General features: G+C 28.9%; 1 protein-coding gene across 12 annotated transcripts in view; it reads left to right on the top strand.

Annotated features, from left to right (window-relative positions):
* The window catches only part of How (protein held out wings), a 50,323-nt gene extending 27,698 nt beyond the window's left edge, over positions 1-22,625 (top strand). For 4 of the 12 annotated variants that reach the window (XM_076763926.1, XM_076763918.1, XM_076763914.1 and 1 more), the window contains exons 6-8: positions 514-816; positions 11,838-11,965; positions 18,228-22,625. In XM_076763926.1, the coding sequence (XP_076620041.1) occupies positions 514-816; positions 11,838-11,920 (386 nt within the window). In that variant the 3' untranslated portion in view covers positions 11,921-11,965; positions 18,228-22,625. Of the gene's footprint in view, positions 1-498; positions 15,576-18,227 lie in introns of those variants that run through there. The other 8 variants (XM_076763905.1, XM_076763897.1, XM_076763891.1 and 5 more) reach the window with 5 other exon arrangements.
* The last annotated feature ends 2,035 nt before the right edge of the window (positions 22,626-24,660 follow it).

Raw genomic sequence — 24,660 nt, 5'->3', positions numbered from 1 at the left:
TCATCCGCGCTGAGTTTATCTCTTAAGGGGGTTTTTTAGTTTAAACCGCCAAAAAATTCGATTTTTTGTTCTTGCATTTTCATAAACGATATAGTCTTAGAAATATATGTGCAAAAGCATATCACCTAACACTTAAAATAAAACGAAGATACTATACGTGTTGTTCAGTCGAGCTATACCTGGTTGAACCTGGTCTGACCCTTCTGTTTAAATGCATTCTTCAAATGCAATGCTCACAACTATCTTTTCTGAACTGGCTGCTATGACATCTCAAGATCTACTTAACCAATTTCATTCAAATTGAGCGTGTACCTTCAGTACATGTACACTATAGCCCGTAGCACAATGAAGTCGAAATCATTATTTTTTCTATTCTTTTTTTTAGTCTGTTAAAACGCACGTGAAACTTCCTTTTCTAATGTTTCTACAATTATTTGTTTCGATAGTAGCTAAACATCCTAGAGGATCTTAACTGAACATAGTTTAGAGTCAGTGTAGCATTTGACATTTCAGCTTGCGACGAAGAATGGAGACGCGTTGCAGCAGCTGCAGCAGAGACGCAGCGACTTCTTCCAGGGTTAGCTGCACCCATGAGAACACCCAGCGCTCCATTGGGAGCACCACTAATACTCTCGCCACGGATATCTGTACCAACGACCGCAGCATCTCTTTTGAACGGCTCAGGTCCACCAGGATCTCTTCTTTCTGCCGGTGATCCACATGGGTTAATCTATACGCCATATGCCGACTACGCCAATTATGCAGCCTTGGCAGCCTCGCCACTCCTCACGGAATACACCACTGCTGATCATTCTGGTGGGTTGTTTGCTCGCTGATCTTAGTTGCAAGATCGTTCTCCATGAGTATTTTTCTTTACCTTTATTTCTGCTTTTTGATCTCCCTCGTTCTTTCAGCACAAATAAACTAGAAAACCCAGAATGTGTGAGAAAAAGAGAGAGAAAGAGACAAATGATAAGAAATGTATCTGCGTTTTCTGATATTTGGAGAAACGTTTCTTTGTGGAGAATCTCCTTTGTCCAAAACCGTATTTTTTTTTTTTTTTAGAAAAAAGTGCATTTATATGCATACATACATACATACATACATACATACATATTATATGTATATACATACAATATATACATATATGGCACACTGAATTAGTAACTTAGATGATATTGAGCAAATACGGCTCTTCGTTTGAAAACAAGTGTTGCTGATGATTATGTAGAAATATATCATAAATTGAATTCCATTTACTTAAAAAAAAAATAATTATAAAGTTACACGGGTGCGTCGTAATTACGAGACCCACCGCAGGAATGAATTTAGCATTTGAAAATAATGTGTTCATAGAAATATATGTCCTATTTTACCTTACTTTTCAGTTATAGCTAGTTCAAATTGACTACCTTTTGCATCTCACACTAACAAATATTTTATTACAATTTTCTGGAATCTATTTTCAATTCTCTGTTTGAATACTTCAGGATTGTTAACGAACGTTTTGCAAACAATCAATATGATCCAAAAGATTTTATTCACATTTCGACAAGCTCGTATATCAAATTCGGGAGAGCTATTCGTCGCGTAATGTTTTTATATAGAACGAACTAAAATAACTCGTAGAATGTTATGGAATAGTGTTTACGCAATTGTCGGTAAGATCGTATGTAAGATTTTGATCATTGCTTGTAAACAGACGAATTGAATTAGTTGTACTAGTATGGTTTGTTGAAGGAGTAATTGCAACACAGAACATGTTATAATTTAGAAACAAAGATAAATAGGATGCATGTTTATGAATTTGAATTGATCTTGTTTTTTTTTTTAAATGCTAAGCCATCTCTGAAGTGGGTCCCATGTATTACGAAATGCTTCGTACGTATAGGGTGTACTACTTAACTTTATAATTTAAAATATTTGTTACTAGAAGATACATAGAAATTTTATAGAAATAAATAATTAATGTAAAAATGTAAAATTTCAAGAACATGCTTCTTAGTATAAATGTTATTTAATTTTCAAGTGGACATCTAACGATAAAAATATTTTCATTTTAGATGAAGGCGTGAGGAAAATACTCAAAGTATCATCTTTGTTTTTTTAAATGGAATGTCATTTTTTTTGTCAGTGCTTCACAGCGACTTTCAAGACATTAAAAGTTGAAATTCTAAAGATACAAAAAATAATTCTCATGAAAAAAGTGCATGACACATTCTGTGTTTAATATTATTCAAGCCACTGATATAAAAATACTCTTTCCTCATTCGATTCTTTGGGATTGGGGTGATATGAAAAGGAATGTTCTCCGCAATTAAACAAAAAAATACATACATACGTATATTTTTTTGTTTATCTGTGTACTATAATGATAATTAATATTACCAGTCGTTTCGTCGCATGTGTAATTGGTTGTTATTTTATTATTATCAATATTATTATTATTATTATTATTAATATTATTATTATTGTTTTTCTTATTACGTTCATCATAATGTTAATCATTATGATTTTTATTGCTATTATTATATTACCTTTCGTTGCCACCATCATTATTATCATTATCACACCAAATTATCATTAGAAACTGCAAAAGCATAATACTGATTAATAGGAAAATTACAATTTTGGCAATTATCAATTAGTAGAAGTTAACATAACTCAGTTATTGTTCAGGTAATAATATTAGTTGATACTACTTTTATTATGACATTTAATGCCTATATTGACAGAATCAAATCAGTCATTTACTAGTCGTATCAATTTTGATAATTATTTAATATTAATTATAATCGAGCGTTAATGATACAATACACATTTCTGAAATAACAAATTAATAATAAGTAATAGAGTTATATAATGTAATATATACAATGCGAACAGGAAAAATCCTATAATTTAAAAACAAGCAATTCTTGATAGATAAAAGTACCAAACGTTGTAGAAGCATATGCTTAGTATATTTATGTTAGCTCGGGTCGGTATTTATACAGAAAGGCATTAAACTTTACCATGTTCCGTTTAATTCAAACAACAATGTGGCCATTACCAGTTATAGATCCGTACATTGCAGATATTATATATGTATATACAGTAAAGATTTGATATATGCCCGAACTGATCTACAGCCTAAATGCCCGGTGTTCATCCCCACTACTGAGGGAAGATTCCCCTTGATATATCACAAAGTTCGGCAGCCGAGAAGGACCTCCTTCCCTTTTACTCGTTGTACTTTTCGGACTGTTTCTATAATTAGAATTGATCCATCAACTCCATAAGTGCCTGACTTAGGGTCCCACTTTTCGAGAATATATCAAACTTTTACTATACACATATACACATATACACATATAAAAATGATAAATCATTTATTCTATCGTAAATCTTATACGTACATTCGTTACCATTTATTGTACAAAGTATAGATCAAATGTGTGTTCAATAAGTATGGTGTGTTTGAAAAATGAAATGTTGCTAACATCACATTAAACATTTTAAATAAAAATACTTAGAATCGCAGATAAAAATGAAGCGATCATAGCTGATTGAACTTTAGAAAAGTTTCATTACGGTAAAGTTCGGCCGCAAGACACTCATGAAGCTAGAAACGCTAATAAACAATGCATTACGCAAAGACAAGGACAGTTATGCATCCTTGTCCTATGCGAATGGAGACAATTTTGAACGACAAAGGAAGAAATACAAGATTATCACAAATTACGTTCTGACCACACAAAATCACATAAAATGACGATTAAATACCTAGTAAACACAAGTCTATACCATAAACTCTAAACCTACTACAGGAACCTGTCGCTAAAGACCTAGATGTCTATGTGACGTTAAATATTTATTTTAAAAAATGTTAATGTTATTTATTGGTAATTATTAGGTGTAGAAATGAATAATCTAAATTTTTCCATAAAAGTTTACGTTTATTTTAAAAAAAAAAAGTAAACTAAATACTTAATACAAAGTAATTGCCGTTGCTTTCTATAACTTTAAATCGTTTGGCAATATCATCTGTTACAAAACAAAAATACTTCTAGAAGTCATAGTACATATTTATGTACACAGCTATATTTTTAAGCGTAAAAAAACATTTTTCATTTTTCGAACATGCCACATTTTATGACATGCATACTTTGTATTTCACTTACTGTATTTTAGAGAACGAAAAGAGGAATGTACATGTGTTATTACATGTCCGATTCTTTGGTGCATTAATATATTCATATATTTATGAAGTAATTAAACAAATCATACATTATTTATTGTCGTAATCTTTAATAAGTATGTATACAGGGTAAAAATTATGAACTGAAGTAAGTCAGTTTCTCGTGAGAACAAGTATTAAAAACACCGTTATTATTCATAAGCAGAGAACATTATTTTCAAATTGTTTCGGTAGATTTTAGTGAACTTCTAATTGCGTTATTGTGTGCATTTATTTCATTACAGTATATGTTTGCTATTTGAAAGGATATCGGTAAATATGGCCAATTAAAATAATACGATCATTGCAACAAATACAAAAATTACTAGGATAAACGATAAAACAGAAAATCAATTATTCCTAGAGAATAATATATGAAAAGAATTATGATTTTATGGAGCATTATTGGGAACGTAAATATGTATCCAAAATCCTTTTGCAGTTTTTGGAAACACATCTATGTCTCCAATCCGTTTTGCGTTTCGTCCTGGATCTACTAGTTGGACTCATCAGTAAGGCTTCATCTAAGTTTTACTGATAAATTACTTTAAATGTACAGATATATTTGACACATTGTCTCATTAATATTATTGAATACCTGTATATTAATATTTTATAAATAAGTACATATAATTAGAGCTATTATGAACGGACAATTATTTCTATATGAAAATAATTTCATTTCTATAAACATAATGAAATTGAACGTATAATCTTTAATAGTCTATATTCATTCACGATTATAAAAAATATCTTTTAATTATTCAGTATACTTAACTTTTATAATGATTTTATTTTGAAGATAAAAAGTGCTTACATTACATACGAATTTCACAAAAATTGTTCAATCAGTGTCATATTTTAAATATGTTTGATTACCAATTTAATTGTTGCGAGACATTTTCTCATTTTCAATTGTTAAATATTTTAAGTTTTTTTTTTACAGAATATAATATATTTCCGACATTGCTTCAGATTTGGGACATAAAAATTTTTTAAACAAAAAGTAAGATTACTTGTTATAGTTGTATCACGATGTCATATCTATTTATTAAATTTTTACATTATTGGTAAGTAGAATTAAATGAATACTTAATATACTTATACAAAATCTTACTGAATATCGGTTTCTTAACGAAAGTTTAGTATGATTTATATGTATGCACATCTACATTTTTTATTTGACTTTTCTATGCTCGGAATCCCAAACTGCGTACTTTTAGGCAAAGATTAATTTCTTACTACTGTAAAAAGAAAACAGAATATTTCTCAGTTGTATCCAAATAATTTTCATATTTTTAATTAGTTTTAATTATTTGTCATTTTTCTATTCATTATTTTAAATAGTGGATTTTATAAATTCTATAAAAACATATACTCGTATCGACTATAAGCTGTCAAATATTATAGTACAGAGGGTGTTCGGCATTTATATGTCAAAAATTTGAGAGGTAATTCTAGAGGACAAAATGAAACAAAAATCAAGAATAGTAATTTCTTAATTGAGACTTCGTTTAAAAATTTTTATCATTTAAAGGTCTGCTGAGTGAAACTCACTATCGCATGCACGCAGCTGTTTGTAGATTGCCGTTCTACAGGCGGATCTTTAAATGTTAATAACTTTTAAACGAAGTCTCAATTAATAAATTACTATTCTTGACGTTCGTCTTATTTTGGCTCCTAGAATCAGCCCTTAAATTTTTGACATATAGATGCCGAACATCCTGTATAATAATACAATACATAATTTACATATAGAGTTGGACTCATGTTGTTAGGATATCCAGTAAATTGAAGTTAAATTAAAGACTGATGTGCGTAAATTAAAATTGAATTATTTAAAACATGAGAAAATGAAATTAAGGTACAATATACCGAACTTTTTTCTCATTTATTAGATATGTGAAAAAATATTTTGTAAATAACTTTGTCTTAGAGAAAAAAGAATTTTATTATGAATATATTTAAATGTAGAAACGGTATTTTTTTTTTTTTATACACCGTAGCAATGATTTTGTAAATAAAAGACAAATATTTTCATACATTTTTATTTTCTCTATTCATGTTCTTTTAGTTGTCATATATAGTTTAAATCAGTACTATTAATGGTATAATGTAAAAATGGATCATTATATCAGTTCTCATACAAATTACCAATATTTTTAGCGTTGTGGCAGTTTGTATTGTAATGCTATTACAATCCGTATATGTGTACATTTTTTAAATAGATAAGACTTTTCTTTATATATATTTGGATTAATGTTGCCAATAGTATCTTATTATTACATATTTATAATATGTATAAAGGAATATATTTGACAATAGTTACTTTATTACAAAGTAAATATATTATGTAAACAAATAATAGATGGTTTGTGCAAAAGATCTTAGTAACGCCATCATGGGAAATGCATTGAAATTTTGATTGTATACGGGGTATACCACGCAATTAGAAAAAGCTGTCGCGAAGCAAAAGTAAACGACATCGAACGATGCATAAATTGAATGCGATTTTATTCATTTTTATGCATTGATGCATCTAAAATCTGCAACTACATCCTTTTTTTAAATGGAACCCTATAATTTTGATCGCACTATTCGATGCAGCCTTTTAATCATTATAAAAAGGTATTAAAGTACTTATGCCCTGAACCTAATAGTTTAAACCATTTTAAAAAGTACTAGACTATTTTGGTATACTTTACAGATGTCATGCGATACTTACGATACAACAATAGTTCAAATAGTCTTCCGTTGCAGTCTAAACATTTTTTCATTTTTTTCTTTACGTTACTTAACATTTTTATTATGTCTCTTTTTTTTAATCTTCAATATTTCTAAACGAATACGATGTTGAACATCTTGAGCACTAGTAACAGAATGCGAATTCACTTTATCTTTTAATTATCTCCGTATGAGAGTCAACGTGAAAGTTAATGCTACATTGATTGATATTAAACGTAGGCTCATGTTTACAAGCATATAATTTTGATCATGTTTCATATAAAAATAACCAAGTTATACAGCAAAAAATCCAAACATACCAAGGTGTTTGAATGTTCACACAAAAAATAAAACGATAGTAACTATTAGTTAACATCTATCGATATTGTTTAACAATATTATAAATCAGCACTGTTACTCGTTTTCGCACTATAGATTATTAAAAGGTCAAGATACCTAATAGCCATGGAATTTTTCATTAGACTTGCTTTGATATACAGGATGGAGTTCAAACTCTGTTCACTTACAATATTTCTGTAATTTTCAGATATAGAAAAAAAAATGTAGCATAAGTCTTTTTCCTCCTCTTTTAAACAATTTACTTTTTTATTCTTTATCTTCCATTTTCCATTCAATAATATCATTTGATTAGAGTTGGGCAAAATTTTATTCGGACGACGGATAACATATAATAATCAAGCATAAGCATTTTATTTTCGAATAAAAATTTATCCGAATACAGAATTGTTCAAATAACGAATAATTATTCTACGTATAAAATATTTAATTAAATAGAATCTATTCGAAAAATCGTCCGAGATAAACATCTACTCAAAACAATTCAAATAATGACCAACTCTGCTTCTGATACCTTATTCTAAACATTTTTTCCTTTCTTTTTTTATTGCTGCTTCATTATGATCTCCGGCTTTGTTTTGACCTTTCTCTCTTTTCAGATTCAATTATCGTCAATTCATATATTCGTGTACCTGAGTAACTTCTTTCATAATATTTCTTTTTCCCTCTCTATTCTCCAATCTGATCTTGATTAATTTTTCCTGTCTTCGTAGATCTTTTATCTCTTTCATTCTCCCTGGCATATTATTTACGAATATACTCGTTAATAGACAATCCAGTCAAACGAACAACATAGATTGTGTCTTCGATGAAATGCACAGCATTGACTTCTTGTGTTTATTGTAAACGCAATTGCTTTTAAAAACAATTTGTACAATTTAAACTTTTTCTCAATTCTCTTCATAATATAAATTACAAACTAGAGAACAAAATCAAACTTACTTGTGTTTACTGAATTACACGTGCTGGCGACCCGTACGATCTTTCCGCTTTTCGACCGACTCTATCGTAACGATGGAGTTACATTATATTGTTAGAAATATAATAATTCAGTATTGAACATTTGACCGAAAATTTTGTTTTTCAATTGTTTGCTTTTAAAATTAAATAAACTTATCATAAATTTATATTGAAATTCATCAAATAGCTCTCTACAGTCTACACAAATAACCATTTGAATTTTTCAGGATAAAGTAATTAGTACTAATACAGTTCGAAAAATAAATCTCAGTAGAAAATGTATTATACTTAATATATCTTGGGTTTTTTTCAAATTATTTTTAATATGTAAAAGTGACTTTCTATTTGATTGTCCAAGTTGTTAATCATAACGACTGAAATATATTTCTAAAGAGGTATACATAAACAATTATTATTTCATTTGTAAAAGGAACCAAAAATTAATTTGGTATTTTGAAGAATTGAGTAATTGAACAATTTTTATTAAATAGGACTAAGCTATAAAGGGTTCTGTTTAAAAAGTTGATTACATGTATTAGTATTTAAAAGTACTAAATAAAAAGTTATTACAATTCTAAAACTACTTCGATGGTACATACACGCAATTTGTATCTTTAAAAGAAAAAAAAACAGAAAGGTATATATCTTTTAAAATGTGTTGAAAAAAAAATATTTTGTAATTCTAAAATATGTTTATAAATATTTAAACACACATCAATATCTGCATTTTAAGCATTTTTTTTTATATTGAGTAGTAACAGACTGAAATATAGACCTCGATTCAGATACGTTTATCAATATGTATTAGTAATGTTTCTTTTAATTTTCTGTCATAAGCCGGAGATATCGTTTGGAATGTTATTTTTATCCTACCCCGTGAAACAAATTTTGAACTAGTATAATACAGTTTCTTTCATCGCAATAATTATTTTTTATTAGGATTCTTATCAGTGCTATATCGTAAGTAATAGAAGTCGGTGTACAAAGTAACATACTTTAACGCCCTGTAGAAATGAAAATAATACTGTTACATAATATATTGTAAGTATGTAGTTAAGGTTATTAAGGGTATCCTATCAAAAGTATTGTATAGAAAATGATGCAGATCATGCAAATTAGTTTATATTAATCTGTAATTATTTAATTGTAGTCTTATAATTATTTTATCATTCTGTGTTATATTGATGTTCAGAAACAAAACGACAAGTATACTAAGCAACGAATTGCGAATACTCATGATTTATATAAATGTATAATGTTCGATAAGTGTTAATTACATAAGACAATGTGCCTGTTTTCCAATCTAGAAACAAAAATTAATTCATAATAATAAATAAGAACCAACTGTATTTTGTTTGTTAATTTGCATTTTATTACGAAACGCAACGAATTTTGATATATGAAACATTTTGAAAGTAGAAGTAGAAGCTGTATTCTAATATCATTATCTGAAAATTATTTATAAACATTTCCATTGCCTACCATTCATTGTGTTATATATTTATAGCAATTTGAGATGAAAATATAGCAGTTAAATATAAAGCTTCATTGTAATCCATACAGCCGTTTCGATGCAATCGTATCGAAACAAAATTTTCTTTTTTAGTAAAGTACACTATGAGTAGTATCAGAATCTTAAAATGTTTATCCAAAAAATTATTGAAAAATTTATCTCAATTACAATATTTTTCTTCCTTATACATAAAAAGTAAAAAGATGCATTATAACAAAATATTCTACAGAATGTCGTCATTCGAAATATACCTCTTCAAAGATCGAAATCCTTGAAAGATCAAAGATCTCCTTGCGAATGTATACAGTAATCGTATGAAACACTATTAACATATCAACAGAATTACAAATTCGTTTTTTTTTTTACAGTACAAGTTGTGCGAAGAACAATTTCATTTTTAATTGTCGTTCTATTTTTATATAGGGGATCGCCTAGCCCTTGCTTATAGTGCGATTTTTACCACATCGTATGCATGTGTATATAAATTGAATTAATATCTATGGCATTTATTTGCAAATAAAATGAAATTGGTAAAAAATTCGATATTTGTTATAGAAAACATCTAGCTCCAAGTCTTATGTATGCATACACGCAAATATATTAATAATTCTATGATTGACAATGACTAAAATTAGTTTGAAAATTAGTATGCTTAAAAATTCACAAAATTAAAATAAACAGTAGCATGAAATAAATGCAAGGTACAAAATACTCGTGTTTCCTTAAAAGTGCAAGAATATTGAGAAAAATTGTATTATACGAACGTATTTTTTGTGGAATGTAACATACACTTAGCATTTCTTGATTTTTGTATGTTCGATTGTTCCATGGCTTTAAAATTTATTTAACAAAATGTTCAACATTTAAGTCTATGTAAAAGGAATATAAATTCCTACTACATTATGCGTGCTCACATCTTGTAAACATTCGAGAGATATTTCACAAAATATAAAACAACCAAAATGATTACTGCCTAATTTTGGAACAAGGTTTTATTGTAATTTAGATTACAGAATAATGGCTTATAGTATTTTTCATAAGTATTAATTTATGCAGCCTAGACAAATCACATACGAAGTGTTCGTATTATTATTACCTATTTCTTGTAAACGAATGTCGTAAAAAAGATATGAAAGAGAAAAAAAGTTCACTATTTTTTTAACAAAATTTCCAATAATTTTCAAATTATAAATGTGTGCAATATTTTTTTTTTAATCAAGAGTTACAAGTATTTTTATATTATACAAAAATAACTGTAAAGACAAATTTAACAATATCACATTATAATGAAACAATAAAACAGAAGTCGGTATATGTTAAAACTAAAATTTGAAGAGAAATGTAAAAAGTTTTGCTTTTTACTCTGTACGAACGTTACTATGTCATATGTTGTTAAAAGTTACTATGACTCTTCGTTAAAAAAAATTTGAAACATTTATAATTGAACATTTATCGTAAATTTTGACAATTGATTTATTGTATTTCTTATAAAAAAATAGTGTCTTTTCATCTGTTTTTTTATCTTATATCGTTCTGATAAGAAAGATAATAGACAATAACACGAACACCCAAAATACTTTTATATTAGCATATTTTTTGTATTAATTTTATATTAATACATTTTTTTTATATCAAATTTCTATACAACCATTTGTGTATGTACATAAAGCCTTTCACTTTTAGTTTTTTTTTTCTTTTTTGTAAAACTTACTCTCCCATTATTCCAAGTGTGAGAGACACGATCGAAAGTAAACTGGTAAAAAAGAAAACTAATTAATTGAACTCGAGTTAACGTTCGAAGTAGCTAAACTTTATTTAATTATAATTGTTATTTGAATGCTGGTACATGCGTAAGAGAAATAGTGCCCAAGTAGAAATGTACAGAATCGTGTAGAAAGACGCGTAATGAAAAAAGGTACCAATTTAGGTTTCGATCGCGGCCTCAGTAAAATTTTAATTCGCTATTATTGTTTATAGCGATACTTAACTGACTTGCCGAGGACTGGAAAATTATTAATACATGTGGATGCAGATGAATTATACACATTTGTATGTTGGGGACAGGTGCAGCAGCCGCTGCGAAACAGCGTAGGCACCTGGGTCAGATTCGCGAGCACCCTTATCAAAGGGCTGGTGCTTTGTCGTGAATTCGGAGAGCGCGATCACAATACTGTACGCGCCTCCGCGAAGAGGTTAGTTCTCACACACGTTAAATTTTTTTATTTTTAGATGAATATTTTGTTACGATATATTACATTATTCGTATACACATGTTTCTTCACATGCAGCTCACACACACAGTATTTACAGAAAAAAATTTCTTTTTCATCGTACACTTTAATTTTCCTCGAACTTTAAAAATTGTTATTCTTCAAGCATCTACTTTACGCAATTGTTAATATTTTTGTTAAATAGTACGTTATCATAAAATATATAACATACTGAAAAAAATGGGGTATCGAAGTGGAAACTTTTTGGAAACTTTTCATTTCTTTAAAGTAGTATTTCGTTCTAAGTTTCCAATGAACTCGTTGAAAGATTTATCTATAGGATCATGTCAAAGGTCAAATCATAAAAATAAATGGACAACAGCTAGTACAATTATTTTATAGATATTTTCTAGGGCTCGAGTCGGATTGGGTCGGGCAGGTCTCAAATTTTCGAATACCAAAATTCTACTTGAAACAACATTTTTCTCACCGACCTGAAATTTTTTACTATGGAAGAGCGTTTTCATTATTGTCGTATAATCAAATATAAGAATCCATACGGGGAAAAAAGCAATGTGTGAAAAATTGTTTTATTTTAAATGAAAGTAGAAGAACCATACTTTTTTAAATGACTAAAAATTTCAGTTAGTATTTTCGGGTTGCATATCACTTGGTGCAAGTTTATTTATCGAACCTTAGTGAGACAGAATTGGATAAATCTGTAGACTCATTAGCTATGCTTCTTTGATTGTATAGAAGTGTAATGTTACACGGTTGGTTCCCGATACTATTTCAACGCTGGTTACAGTGTTACAGCCACACAAAATAAATTAATACCAGAAAATGAAAAATTATGCTTTCTACACTTTAATGTAAAATAATACAATTTCTCACATGCTTTTTTTATGAATTTTTATATTTGATTACATGGTATGTAGGAAGATGCTTCCAGACTTAAAAGTTTAGAGCAGAGTTTCGAGTCCCGAATATTCGACACGACCCATATTTTCGGGTACCTGCTCGCCCCTAATATTTTCCATTTACATATATTCACATGGTATGCAATAAAAAAAAGGATGAATTTTAAACTTATATTATAAAATTGTAATATAGTAAAATTAAAAGTTGTTAAGTTCGAGGAAAATTGTTGAAATTAATTAAAACTTACTTTTGTTTTACCTGACACTGCGTCAATTTAATATTTAGTAAAAATCGATTTTCCTTTTTGGCATCTACATTTAAGTCGTATAGATTTATGTGGAAATTTAAATTATCAAATGTAAATATATATTTATAAATTATAATATAATTACACGATAGAATGGTTATATTAACTCTCACATGGCAGTGCCTGGATCTTTACATATTTTAATTATACTGCTACAAAGTAATATGTTCAAGTCATAAGTTCGAGATGGATTAATTAATCCGTTAATTGGTCATAAATTAAGATACAAATATTTGTTTTTTAATATTCTTCTTATATATACGTTATCTTCTCCGCCTTATCCACTTTTATTTAAATTTTGATAGTTTCTTGGTGCATTCGGTTACCTTTTATTTATTACAAAATTCCTGATCATTATACCCATCCATGTTATTGGAATCTTTGAAATAATACGTTTACCTTAAAATGTTATAAAATGGGAAAGATACTAATGTATATATATATATATACATATGTATATGTCACCGTGAATGTGGAAGTTACAGTGATTATATACGATTACTTGTAATTGCATATCTATATTTGTCTCGTCATTGAATGTTGTTTAAAATTCTTATTTTTTTATAAAACATTTATATTTACTAGTGTTTGTCCCCCTTACTAATTGAGTTCAGTGAAAGTGTTTTTTATATTTATTGTGTAATGAGAATCACATAATATTTTGTTCATTTTGTGGCAAGTTTCAAAGTTCCAAGTTTTTTAATTGTTACTGAACGAACTATATTTCTTGTTTCATTAACATAACTCATCCAAACCAGACAAAACCAAACGAAACAATAATTATCGACAAGCAATGGAAAGTACATTTTTAAGAATTTAGCACGTTTTGAAAATTATTTATTATAATACATTTAATGATTGGTTAACAGAATTATACTAACACATCCCTTTATTTTAGTATATAATAGTCCGAGTTGACCAATTTCTTTTTACGAGAAAATAAAACAAACATTCTCTAACAACGAGTAACGAAACTATACTTTTATTAGCAAATATGAATTGAAAATATTATGTACACACGTTCACTAGTTAAATTAATAAAGATAAACATTCACTGATCTTCTACTTTTATGGTAACATACACAGTCGGTCATGCAAATATTCGGACATCAGTATAGTTTTGACCTTATTCTGTGTATCTTAACTATACATACAATGAACAAAACAGATGTATTATGCTACATCTCGGTATAGTTTCTAGTTAAGAAAAATGCAAAAACATTCTATTTGTTGTATACGATTACTTAAATAGTAGGAAAGATAAAAATACACAAAAATATCCAAACACTATGGAAATTAACCTTATAGAATAAAACTAACAGTCTTTATTTGAGGATAAATATTTTGTGGAATATCCATTTTGTTGCACAACATGTTGTATGCGTATTGAAATGTTAGAATTAATTTCTCTTCAATAATCAACGTCAGTCTGTTGCCATTTTTCTATAGGACATTTTTTTAATCCCCTTTTTAAATGTATGACCGTTTTTCGAATTCTTTGGTCCATTTCACCTCATGAATTTTAAATAGGGATCAGTTCGAGAACTAACGGAAGTGATTGTAAAATGTTCGTAAAAAAAGAGTAAATAGATTAATCCATGATACTTTGTTCTGTCTATTATACATATATAAGTATAAAAGATGATGATAGTAATTGAATTTCTTGGTTAAAATTTAAAAAAAGTTCAACATAAATCTGCCATATTTTTAGGCGCCATAATCGTATCAACTCTGTTATAAATATTATTCGTTTTGTAGTATGGTATAATATAAAATATGAAATCGATATTAAATGTATTTCTTTTTAATATTTAAGGTATTCTATATTTACTTGCTATTAAATTATTAAATAATCATTCACTATTTAATAATTGTATAAAACGAGAAAGAAACATTTGATATATAATCAGTCTTTTTAAATTAAAAACTACGTAAATAATTGATTTTGTTAAATTCATAAACAATGAAATGTTTTGATACGTATATTATTTATATATGTCATCTACATAAACACAATACTTTGGAATTTCAGTATTGCATTAACTCCCCGCAAGTAGGTGTAAAGAATACACTGTATTATAACCATGTATGTATATACATATAGTTCCCTTTGTTAATTCTTGCATCAACATGCAAGAAAGTAATTTACAATGGAAGTAAGGTATGGGTGCGCACCTACCCATTTTTATATAAACTTTAACTTATTAGATGTATTGGGAAATAGAATTTTTTAATTACGAGTAATTATTAGTTTAATGGTAAAGTACAAATACTATTGTCATTCTTGAATAATCGAAGAAATTAATTTATGCTGTAAATAAGTTAATGATGTGCAGAAAAGGGAAATGGAAAAAAAACAAAAGATATATTTTAAACAAAGTAACAATAATATACTATTTTCTAAATAAGTATATTATAAGGTAATTTGATATTTCCATGCATATGTCTACCTCCAACGTATGTAAACATATGTATAACTCGATTATATTGGCAACTTGTGCCTGTGGAACACTTATTTACATTTTATTTAATTTGCCTATTTGTGCGTGTATATGTGTGCACGCGTGCGTGATGTACGCGTATTTTAAATAAATGTATATACCAAGTATAGAAAAAGTAGTTTTTTTTATTTTTAATGAAGGTAACAGGAGTGGTATTACGATACGATGCGAAGGTTCAAATTATAAAGCAATATTCTATACATCTGTTTATTATTACAAAAATTGGAAATATTTCCTTTAAATTTCGGGTGTCAGTCTTCCATATGAATCCAGGATACATTTACATAACTAGAAATATGTAATTTTGAAAGTATCTGAAATTTCACATGTATGTTATAATTCAGTTGTGGTGTACTTCAATATGGCAAGAGAAATTAATCGACTAATTCCATCATTAGTCCAAAAGATGAGTCCCATATTCCTGTTTGCTGTAGACAATTTTCAGCAATTTTTGTTCGTCCACTTTTTCCAATAACTCGAAATCAACTTCATATAAAATTGAAGTTACAATTCAATCCTAAAATTGCATCCTATCCTCCTTTATGTATCACTACTAACAACTACCACACATAATTTATAGTGGCACCTTCGTTATAGATGTAATTTTACCTATTACACTTATCGTATAACTAAGCATTGTCTTTATAAAACTAACAAAAATGCTCCACATGGCCAAGTTGACACTAACTTAATTCAAAAAACAAGGAAATTGTGAATTAAAACTAAGGGTGACTTTAAGCAGCAAGCTTTTTGTTATTTACGATTAAAATTATATAAACACATGAAGATTTGAATATATTTAATACACTGAATCAGTAAATTTTACGATTTTTAAAGAAATAGAATTAACTTCGATAAAGAGATTGAAAAAAAAAATTGAATTGTATTTTTGTCACTATAATTTTATAATATTTCATCATTAAATTATATGAGAAACGCAAGTGACATGCTTTTACATGTAATATAATAAAACTGAATCGATATACAGAACGCATGTTTATTGTAGAATTGTGTAAAATATTCAATCGTATAATATAAAAGTTGATAGTTAATGATTTTAACAGAAAACAAAACATAAATGTTAATAGTTACTTATTAAGTATCTATAGATAGATACTTCTTACATATACAATACTCTCCAAGATCCCCTTTTATATGTACTTGACTAGGTAATTACATTAACCATATTTGTATAATATATGTTCAACATTGAAATAGTTTGCTTTTTTTAAAGTTTATACCACTTACATTTACCTTATATGCCGTATGTGTAATTTGTAGACCCTTGGGCACTTGCTTGCTAATAGAATATCAGTTGTTAAAATTAAAATGATTCACAGTAATAATGTTGCCATTATTATGTGTTTAATATTATACATATAAACAATATTAATGCTGCTATATGGTGGCAGGTGCACACCCAAGCTGCCTATAAAATTGATATAACTTCTTACGAAATAAAGAGCTACTTTAAAGTCCTCTTATTATCACTATTCTAAATCTGCTTTTTTTATATTTATACCTTTCAATCGTTCTAGAATTTCATATAATTTAATCGATTTATCACCTTAACTATCCTATGCGCGGGGAGGGTACATAATTTTGTGAAACTTAAAACAAAATAGTTTAACCCTCTAATAAGTAATAAGAGTTGTACCATACGAAAACTATCAAACTTTAAAGTACAATATTTTATAAATATAAATTTAATGTATTTATAGCGTTTTCTTTTTTTTTTTGTTAAATCTTTCAAACATAATATAATTATCAATTATTGTACAAAAAGTTACGTAGTAATTACTAAATAATTTATGGGGATTGTAAAATTTCAATTCATGCTATAAAATTGACAAATTGTTCAGCAGTTAGAGGGTTAATAACTATAAGCAATAGCCGACAAATAACGAAGTATAAATTTCATTTTAGTGAAATGCAATTCTCTGATAATGTTTTGTTACATAATGTTGTATATGAATTAAATGCTTAAACACTAATATTGACCATCAAGAGTGTGAAGCAGTTGCTTGTTTACTACTATTTATTATAGTTATTCTTTCTGATTTTAGTCCTTACTTAAACGCAAAGATTAGCAAAAACTATATGTTAGACTCAGCGGTTCTCAAACTTTCCTATCTTCGAAGTCCTCTAAAGAACTGTATTAGAATTTAAAACTTAAACAAATTTTATAAATTTACTTAATACACATATTCAATATATTATTAATATAAATTTCCTATATCGTTGAAATAATAATTGTTACTTCGCGAAGATGTGGTGTTCCGTGGAACAGACTTTGAGAAACGCTGTGGCAGACAATCATTGCAGATAAATAATGTTTCATGTAGTTAAAAGTAATTGGATTTTTAAGCCAAGGCATTGCTTCCCACTAACTACATTTCTTTCGACTATTGAACTGTTCAGAGACTTAATGTTAACATGAATCAATCATAATTAAATTACTAACAAACTGTTTTTCTTTTCTTTCTATTTAACATTGGTTGCCCATGGCCTATAGGCTTGGAGTGCTAACAATGGAATCCACTCGCCCCGTGCTAACACCTGGACTCTGGAACAACATCCGCGTTCGATCGATTCACCAACCAGATGACCACCTTCGTCGTTCGCATCACCAGCCCTGTTTGTCAAGTTTATCCATCCTGTATCCTCTCCGTGTTTTAAAAATTTCGTAATCTCGATTAAATTATTATATTCGTTTCATTAGCACTCGTAGCAATTCTGATGGCGTTTCGTACATTCGACAGATAACTGTCTGACTTAACGTGGTATCACATCATTACACGCGAAAAGAAAATTTTTTTAAATTAAATCAGATATCTGCGTACAAGATCATGGTAAGAGTTAAAATGCTTTGAATTTTTAATGTAAATGAATGATGATTTTAAAGGATCTCGTATTTTGAAGCGAACTATATTAAAATTATCCTTTCTCAACTGTAGAATTAACAAAATGTCAATATAATTTATTATTAACTTTCCTCTCAAATGTAAGACTGTTTCTTTATAAGTACAGAATTTATTCAGTTCTTATTTTTTATTATACTGTGTCTAAAAATCATTGATTTCTTATAAAACCGTTCATGTAATGTTCCCATCATAATGAAGGAACAGTTCATGTTTTAACATTAGAATATTAACTTATTTATTGTTAAAATAAAAGATTTTTGGCTTTTTTCCAGGGTCACATTTCTATACAGAATGTTTCATAAGGTGTGATATAATCAGAAAATGAGAAATTCTCAAGTGAAAAGTAAAATGACTTTGAATAGTTTTTATTATTATTTAAAATTAGTATTTAAATTATTAAAAGTTAGAATTTTCATACATTTGCATAAATTTCGAATACACGTGGTTTGCAGAACTGAAAAGACGAACGAAAGAATTGGCTTTAATGGATTAGTCACACCTCTGCATACACACATATTCGGTCATTATTTATTACTAAACTCAGATATATTACATGGTAAACTAAATTTCAACACTATTTTGAATAAGTGACGAATCAGTGATAAAGTAAAAGAAAAAGACAAATGGACTTAAAAACATCTTAATCGATTTATTCTTCACCCAATTCGACCGCTTCTCGGAGAGACTAATTCGACCGTTTTTCGAAGAGATGGATACCACGACGATACTTAGCTCTCGGTCCTTGGATGACAAAAATTCTGAGAAGGGACTGCTTTAGACTTCGATCATCCGATCAACAGATCAACAGATCACGTTCTGATATACTATTAATGATTATCGATCGTTAAATTTGCACACCTGAATCTCGAATAGCATTCAAACGTTGCACACCTGCTAATGATGATAAATCCATAAATATCGTTAATATTCATGACTATTTTTCAGCCTTTACACCTTTTAAAGAGTCGTAGTATAACAATTACCGAATTTCCACTCGTGAAAGCTCCATTTCCTAAACATAATGCGTATATGGCACATCAAACTACCCTTAGCAAGATATTCTAATTTTTTCCTTTGAAAAAATTGGCGATCGACTTTAGTTTTTTAGATATTTGTAAATAACTGTTACTGGTAGTTGTTGCATCACTGGACGATCACAGCTTATCTTCCGTTTCCACAAAGACGTCGCAGTGATGACCGCTACGTTTATTAATATCTTGATATCAATCTATGATATCTTGATGATATTGATATCTTGGAAACTATTTAATTCCTGGAACTAAAATTTTATGTTTGTGCATCCATCTTCTCCGCCATTTGCAAATATCTCGGAAACTAAAACCGACCGTTTATTATTGAAAAAGGAAAAAGTTGTTAAAAATATCGTTCTTTGTAACATATTTAAAAATGAACAAAATCCATGGTGAGAGGCATCATCGACAACTTCATCATTTAAACAGCTTCCAAAAGAACAGCGTTATGCGTCATAGTGCTGAAATTTAGTTTACAACCTAATACTAGTATGTCTAAGGGCCGAATGGTGGTGGTTACACATGCGTCAAAGTTGGGATTGGATGGAGCTCGGTGTTATCGCTCTTTCCAACAATGTACAGTATATCGAATTTCTTAATGCGCTTAATATATCACATGGTCTTTAGATCGAGTTAGAACAACTTATAATATTATATATTCTCACAGATAGTCTTACAGTTTTTTTAATTATTATTTTGTTATGTACTAACTATCCAATTAAATTTTATACATTTTATATACTCAGTGTCCGCAAAGCCTTACTCTATCTAGCAATCTAATCAAATGTTTAATATTTTCTGTGTATTATTGACTATTTATATTTTCTGGAGTCATTGCAAACATTGACGTCTACTCTATAAAAACATAAGAGAAGTAAGAAATTCCTTATTATATTCAGGGAACTGTATTTTTTTATTTTTTTTTCGAATTTCTTTGAATTATTGTTAATGTATAGTTGTAATAATAAGTATAAAAATGTTACATTTAATTTCTGGTTTCTATATAAATGTGAGTAGGTGACAGAAGTATGCTTATTCCATATTAATCAAAATAAGCTAAATGCTCATACATATGTGTGTATTGATCATTAATAATGCCTGTTTTAATGGAATATGTGTTTGTAGAAAATTGTGTCGTAGTCATAAATCGCAAAGGTATAATTCAGCCAAGCAAGAGTGAAGTTTGATATAAAAGTCCCAGTCTTGCGGTTGCTCACCATCCGTCACATTTTACTGTGATATTAATTAGCATCGTAGATGCGACTCGACGACGGCGCGTAAATGAAATAAGCGTTCTGGCTCGTGAAAAACTTCAGTTATCCATCCCACAGAATTAGACAAATTTTTATTTTCGAACAGCGAATACAAAATTTTAGATTTATTCACAAACTAATTTTTATTTACGTTTCCATCCATCAATGCATTCGTAAATTAGAATTGGTTAACGAATTTATTTTAAATGTTATCCAGCAAGTAAAGTCACAAGATTAAGTTACGAATAAATCAAAAGTTTATTCGTTATTTGAAAATAAAATTTACTCGACTCTGTCATCCCAAATTTAGTTACAGTATCTGCCCACATTTTACGCCTCTAAACGCGGCTGCTCACAGATCTCACTCACACTTGACAGAACTATACTTATCTTATTACGTACTCAACTAGGTTTCTATGTAACTAACAACATTATTATTTTTAATCAATTTAATTTTCAACTTAATTTATCTTTAACTAAAGAATCTCATTTCTCTGTTGTATCACACCTACCGCAGAGCCAATATGTAGGGGAAATCTTAAGATCATACTACACAATCAAAACAAATTTTCATATTTAATGTTGCTAATCACAGACTGTAAAACAAACTTTTGTCTGTGATGTGTCAAATTAATTATATAGTACTTATATTGTTAACAGAACAACGGAATAAAGAGGAGAAGTGGGTAAAAATGAGATAAGAAATTTAAATAATATAATGTATTTTGTATAATTAAGAAAATAACATGTTTACTTGTAATAGGTGCAATATAAAATCAAAATTTGTTTTCATCTTGATGTTTTGTACTTGGAAGTAAAATTAGTGCTAAGTCTAGTTCAACTCATAAAAGAAGAACAATTTGTCAAATATTTTTTATCGTGACTGTTTAATTTTAAGTGAAACAGTAAAATTCGATCACAATAATTGAATACTAATAGATTGCAATATTAAAATACATTGAAACATAACGTAATATAAAGATATGAATTGTTAGATATAAAATTTAATTATAAGCTATATTAGAACAAATTCAATGAATATGTAATTTTAAAGAAATATATAAAGGCAATAAATATTGCATGAATTACTGTGAATTTACAGTACTCGTAAATTTGATATTGACAATAAAACGAAATGAAAGGTAAAGAAATCAAAATATTCAAATGTACTAATTAGGTATTGCAATTATTTAAGTTTCTTTTAAATATATTAATTTGTTATGTGACTAAAAAGAATCTCCATTTTTCTTAACAAAGAGATGTTATTCTATGTTTTACTATACTGTAATCTGGAAATTTTGTTATGTAATATTATGGTGCAATTTACTTGTAAAGTAATAAATTTCAACCGTTTATTGAATATTTTCAATCTTATAAATTGAGATAAGTTCTTATAAAAAATATTCATTTGTGAAATGTGTAGGGTACAAAGGTCTATTAACGAAATAGTACTACAAATTGTATCGTTATAAACAACGAGCAATTTGATTAATGTAAAAACTATTTTTACCTGTTTCTGTTGCAAAATCACTACTTATAATATTAGTTACTATATTACATACGAAATATGTCTACATGGATGAGAATGGTTATATGTTAGATTGATTTATTTATCAGTGAATATAACATTAGATATAAAACGAATGTTTTGTTGATTCTTTAAATTTGCCATATGTAGATGTAATAATAAAAACTTTTTGTCATACTCATTTGTGTATATTTAATAATGTGTGTAACTTATATTTTCAACAAACGCTTCTATATCTTTTTATTATTGAAAAACAGGTAACTTTTATTTTATCTATGTAAATTGTATTTTATGATATAATTATATTAAGAATGCCCCAAAACCTATTTTACTTAATAGTTTAACTATTATACTAATACATTTAATAATACTAATTACAGGATTTTAACAAGTTAGTATAATACTTTAGTCTTCATTAAATGGTTTAAGATTGGGCTAGTTTTTTTCTCTCGTCGAGTACGACGCTACATCAACTTGAACAATACGTGACAAAAAATTAAACTTGATCATTAGGTTTACCCTTCAAATATTTACTAGTTATTTACCAGTTGTACAAAAGTAAAAGATACAGACCATCGTAACGTAGCGATAATGTATGTGAAATAACAGGTACGGGGTAGTATCCTTGATGCGTTCACTGCCACGGACACGTATGTATAGGCAGAATTTAATGTACCTAGTATGAAAAGAATTTTGTTAACATCTTGGAAATTAAAGCCAAACAAAAACAGAAATTTGTTCAAAACTTTAATTCTCTATAACATATTTCAAAATTACCCAGAAATTAATGAGTGGGGGCAGGTAATCGAGAACTTGACCCGCGACCCTTTGTTAGAAAGGGACGTGGGGGAAGAGAGGAACAGGGAGCAGAAAGAGGAGAGGGGAGAGCGTTTTCGTCCTGCGCGGTGCGGCTGCGCCTGTTAAATAGGACTCATCATCCATCAGTTTGCGACTGAAGGCAGCCCTAGCAGGTCCGGTTTTAAACACTGTGGCATTTAATAATCTGTCGAAAAGTGAATAAACGGCTGGTTGAGAATTTGTGAGACAGATAAAAGTTGAACTTATCCCTCTGTTGGCGAGTGCAAAAGGTGTTACCATATTTCTCTCCGCGAGGTAACATTTGTGTACTGCACGATGAACACACTTACCCTAACCTCAAAGTGTTTTCTTGTATATCTTTATTGGAAGTGTACTCAAATCGTGAAACTACTTAATATAAAGTGCATCTTACTCTCAAGTTGGGGTGAGCCCTATCTCACCCACAACTTACCTACCGGTAGATCCACCATGGCTTTCTACCAGTCACCAAGTTATAACAATTACTTTCAACAACCACTTCCACCTCCAGAGCAAAGTGAATTGTTCCACGAAAAATCAACATCCAAGAGCAAAAGAAACCCGAGCAAGTTTTACGAAATGTCAAATAAAAGGTACTCAAAACAAATATCACACCTATATCAAACAAATTTACACTATACCTTGTCTGTGGTGTAACTCCTTCCTCATTTTGAAAAAGCAAGACCCAATAATTTGGCTATATCAAAATTCACATCGAATAGTGACTTTTGGAATGCAAAAGACCCTGTTAAATCTTTTACGAATTGTGTTTATCCAAAAGCCGACAATTTTGCTTGTTTACAAAACCGTTTAATCAAAAATAAGTTTCATCACTAAAGATAATGTTTTCAAAATTTATAGTCTAATGGTTGCCGATCGAGATGAAATTTGGAGAGAGGGGAGGGAGAGAAGATCCTAAATGCTAAATTTTACCTTCGTTTGTTTTCTTTCGATATGTAAGGTGTTCGATCACCTCTGGGAAATATTTTAATGGAAGACTCTAAAGACCAAAATAAGACGAACATCAAGAATAGTAATTTGTTAATTGAGACTTCGTTAAAAAGTTATTAACGTTTAAAGTTCCGCCTGTAAAGCGTGTAAGGCTGTCGATGCGTCAGTAAGTAGAGTTTCTCATGCTGAATAAGAACCACTATCGCGCGCACGCAGCTGTTCGCAGATTGTCGTTTTATAGACGGAACTTTAAACGTTAATAACTTTTTAACGAAATCTCAATCAACAAATTGGTATTCTTGATTTTCATCTTATTTTGGCTTCTAGAATCTTCCATTAAAATTTTGGCCCGAGGTGACCGAACACCCTGTATATGTCCATATAACACGTGTGTACGTGACAAATTGCCACGTACACACACGTA

This window comes from Colletes latitarsis, chromosome 1 (genome assembly GCF_051014445.1).
Source record: "Colletes latitarsis isolate SP2378_abdomen chromosome 1, iyColLati1, whole genome shotgun sequence".
NCBI lineage: Eukaryota > Metazoa > Arthropoda > Insecta > Hymenoptera > Colletidae > Colletes > Colletes latitarsis.
This window is presented reverse-complemented; position numbering and strand designations above follow the sequence as displayed.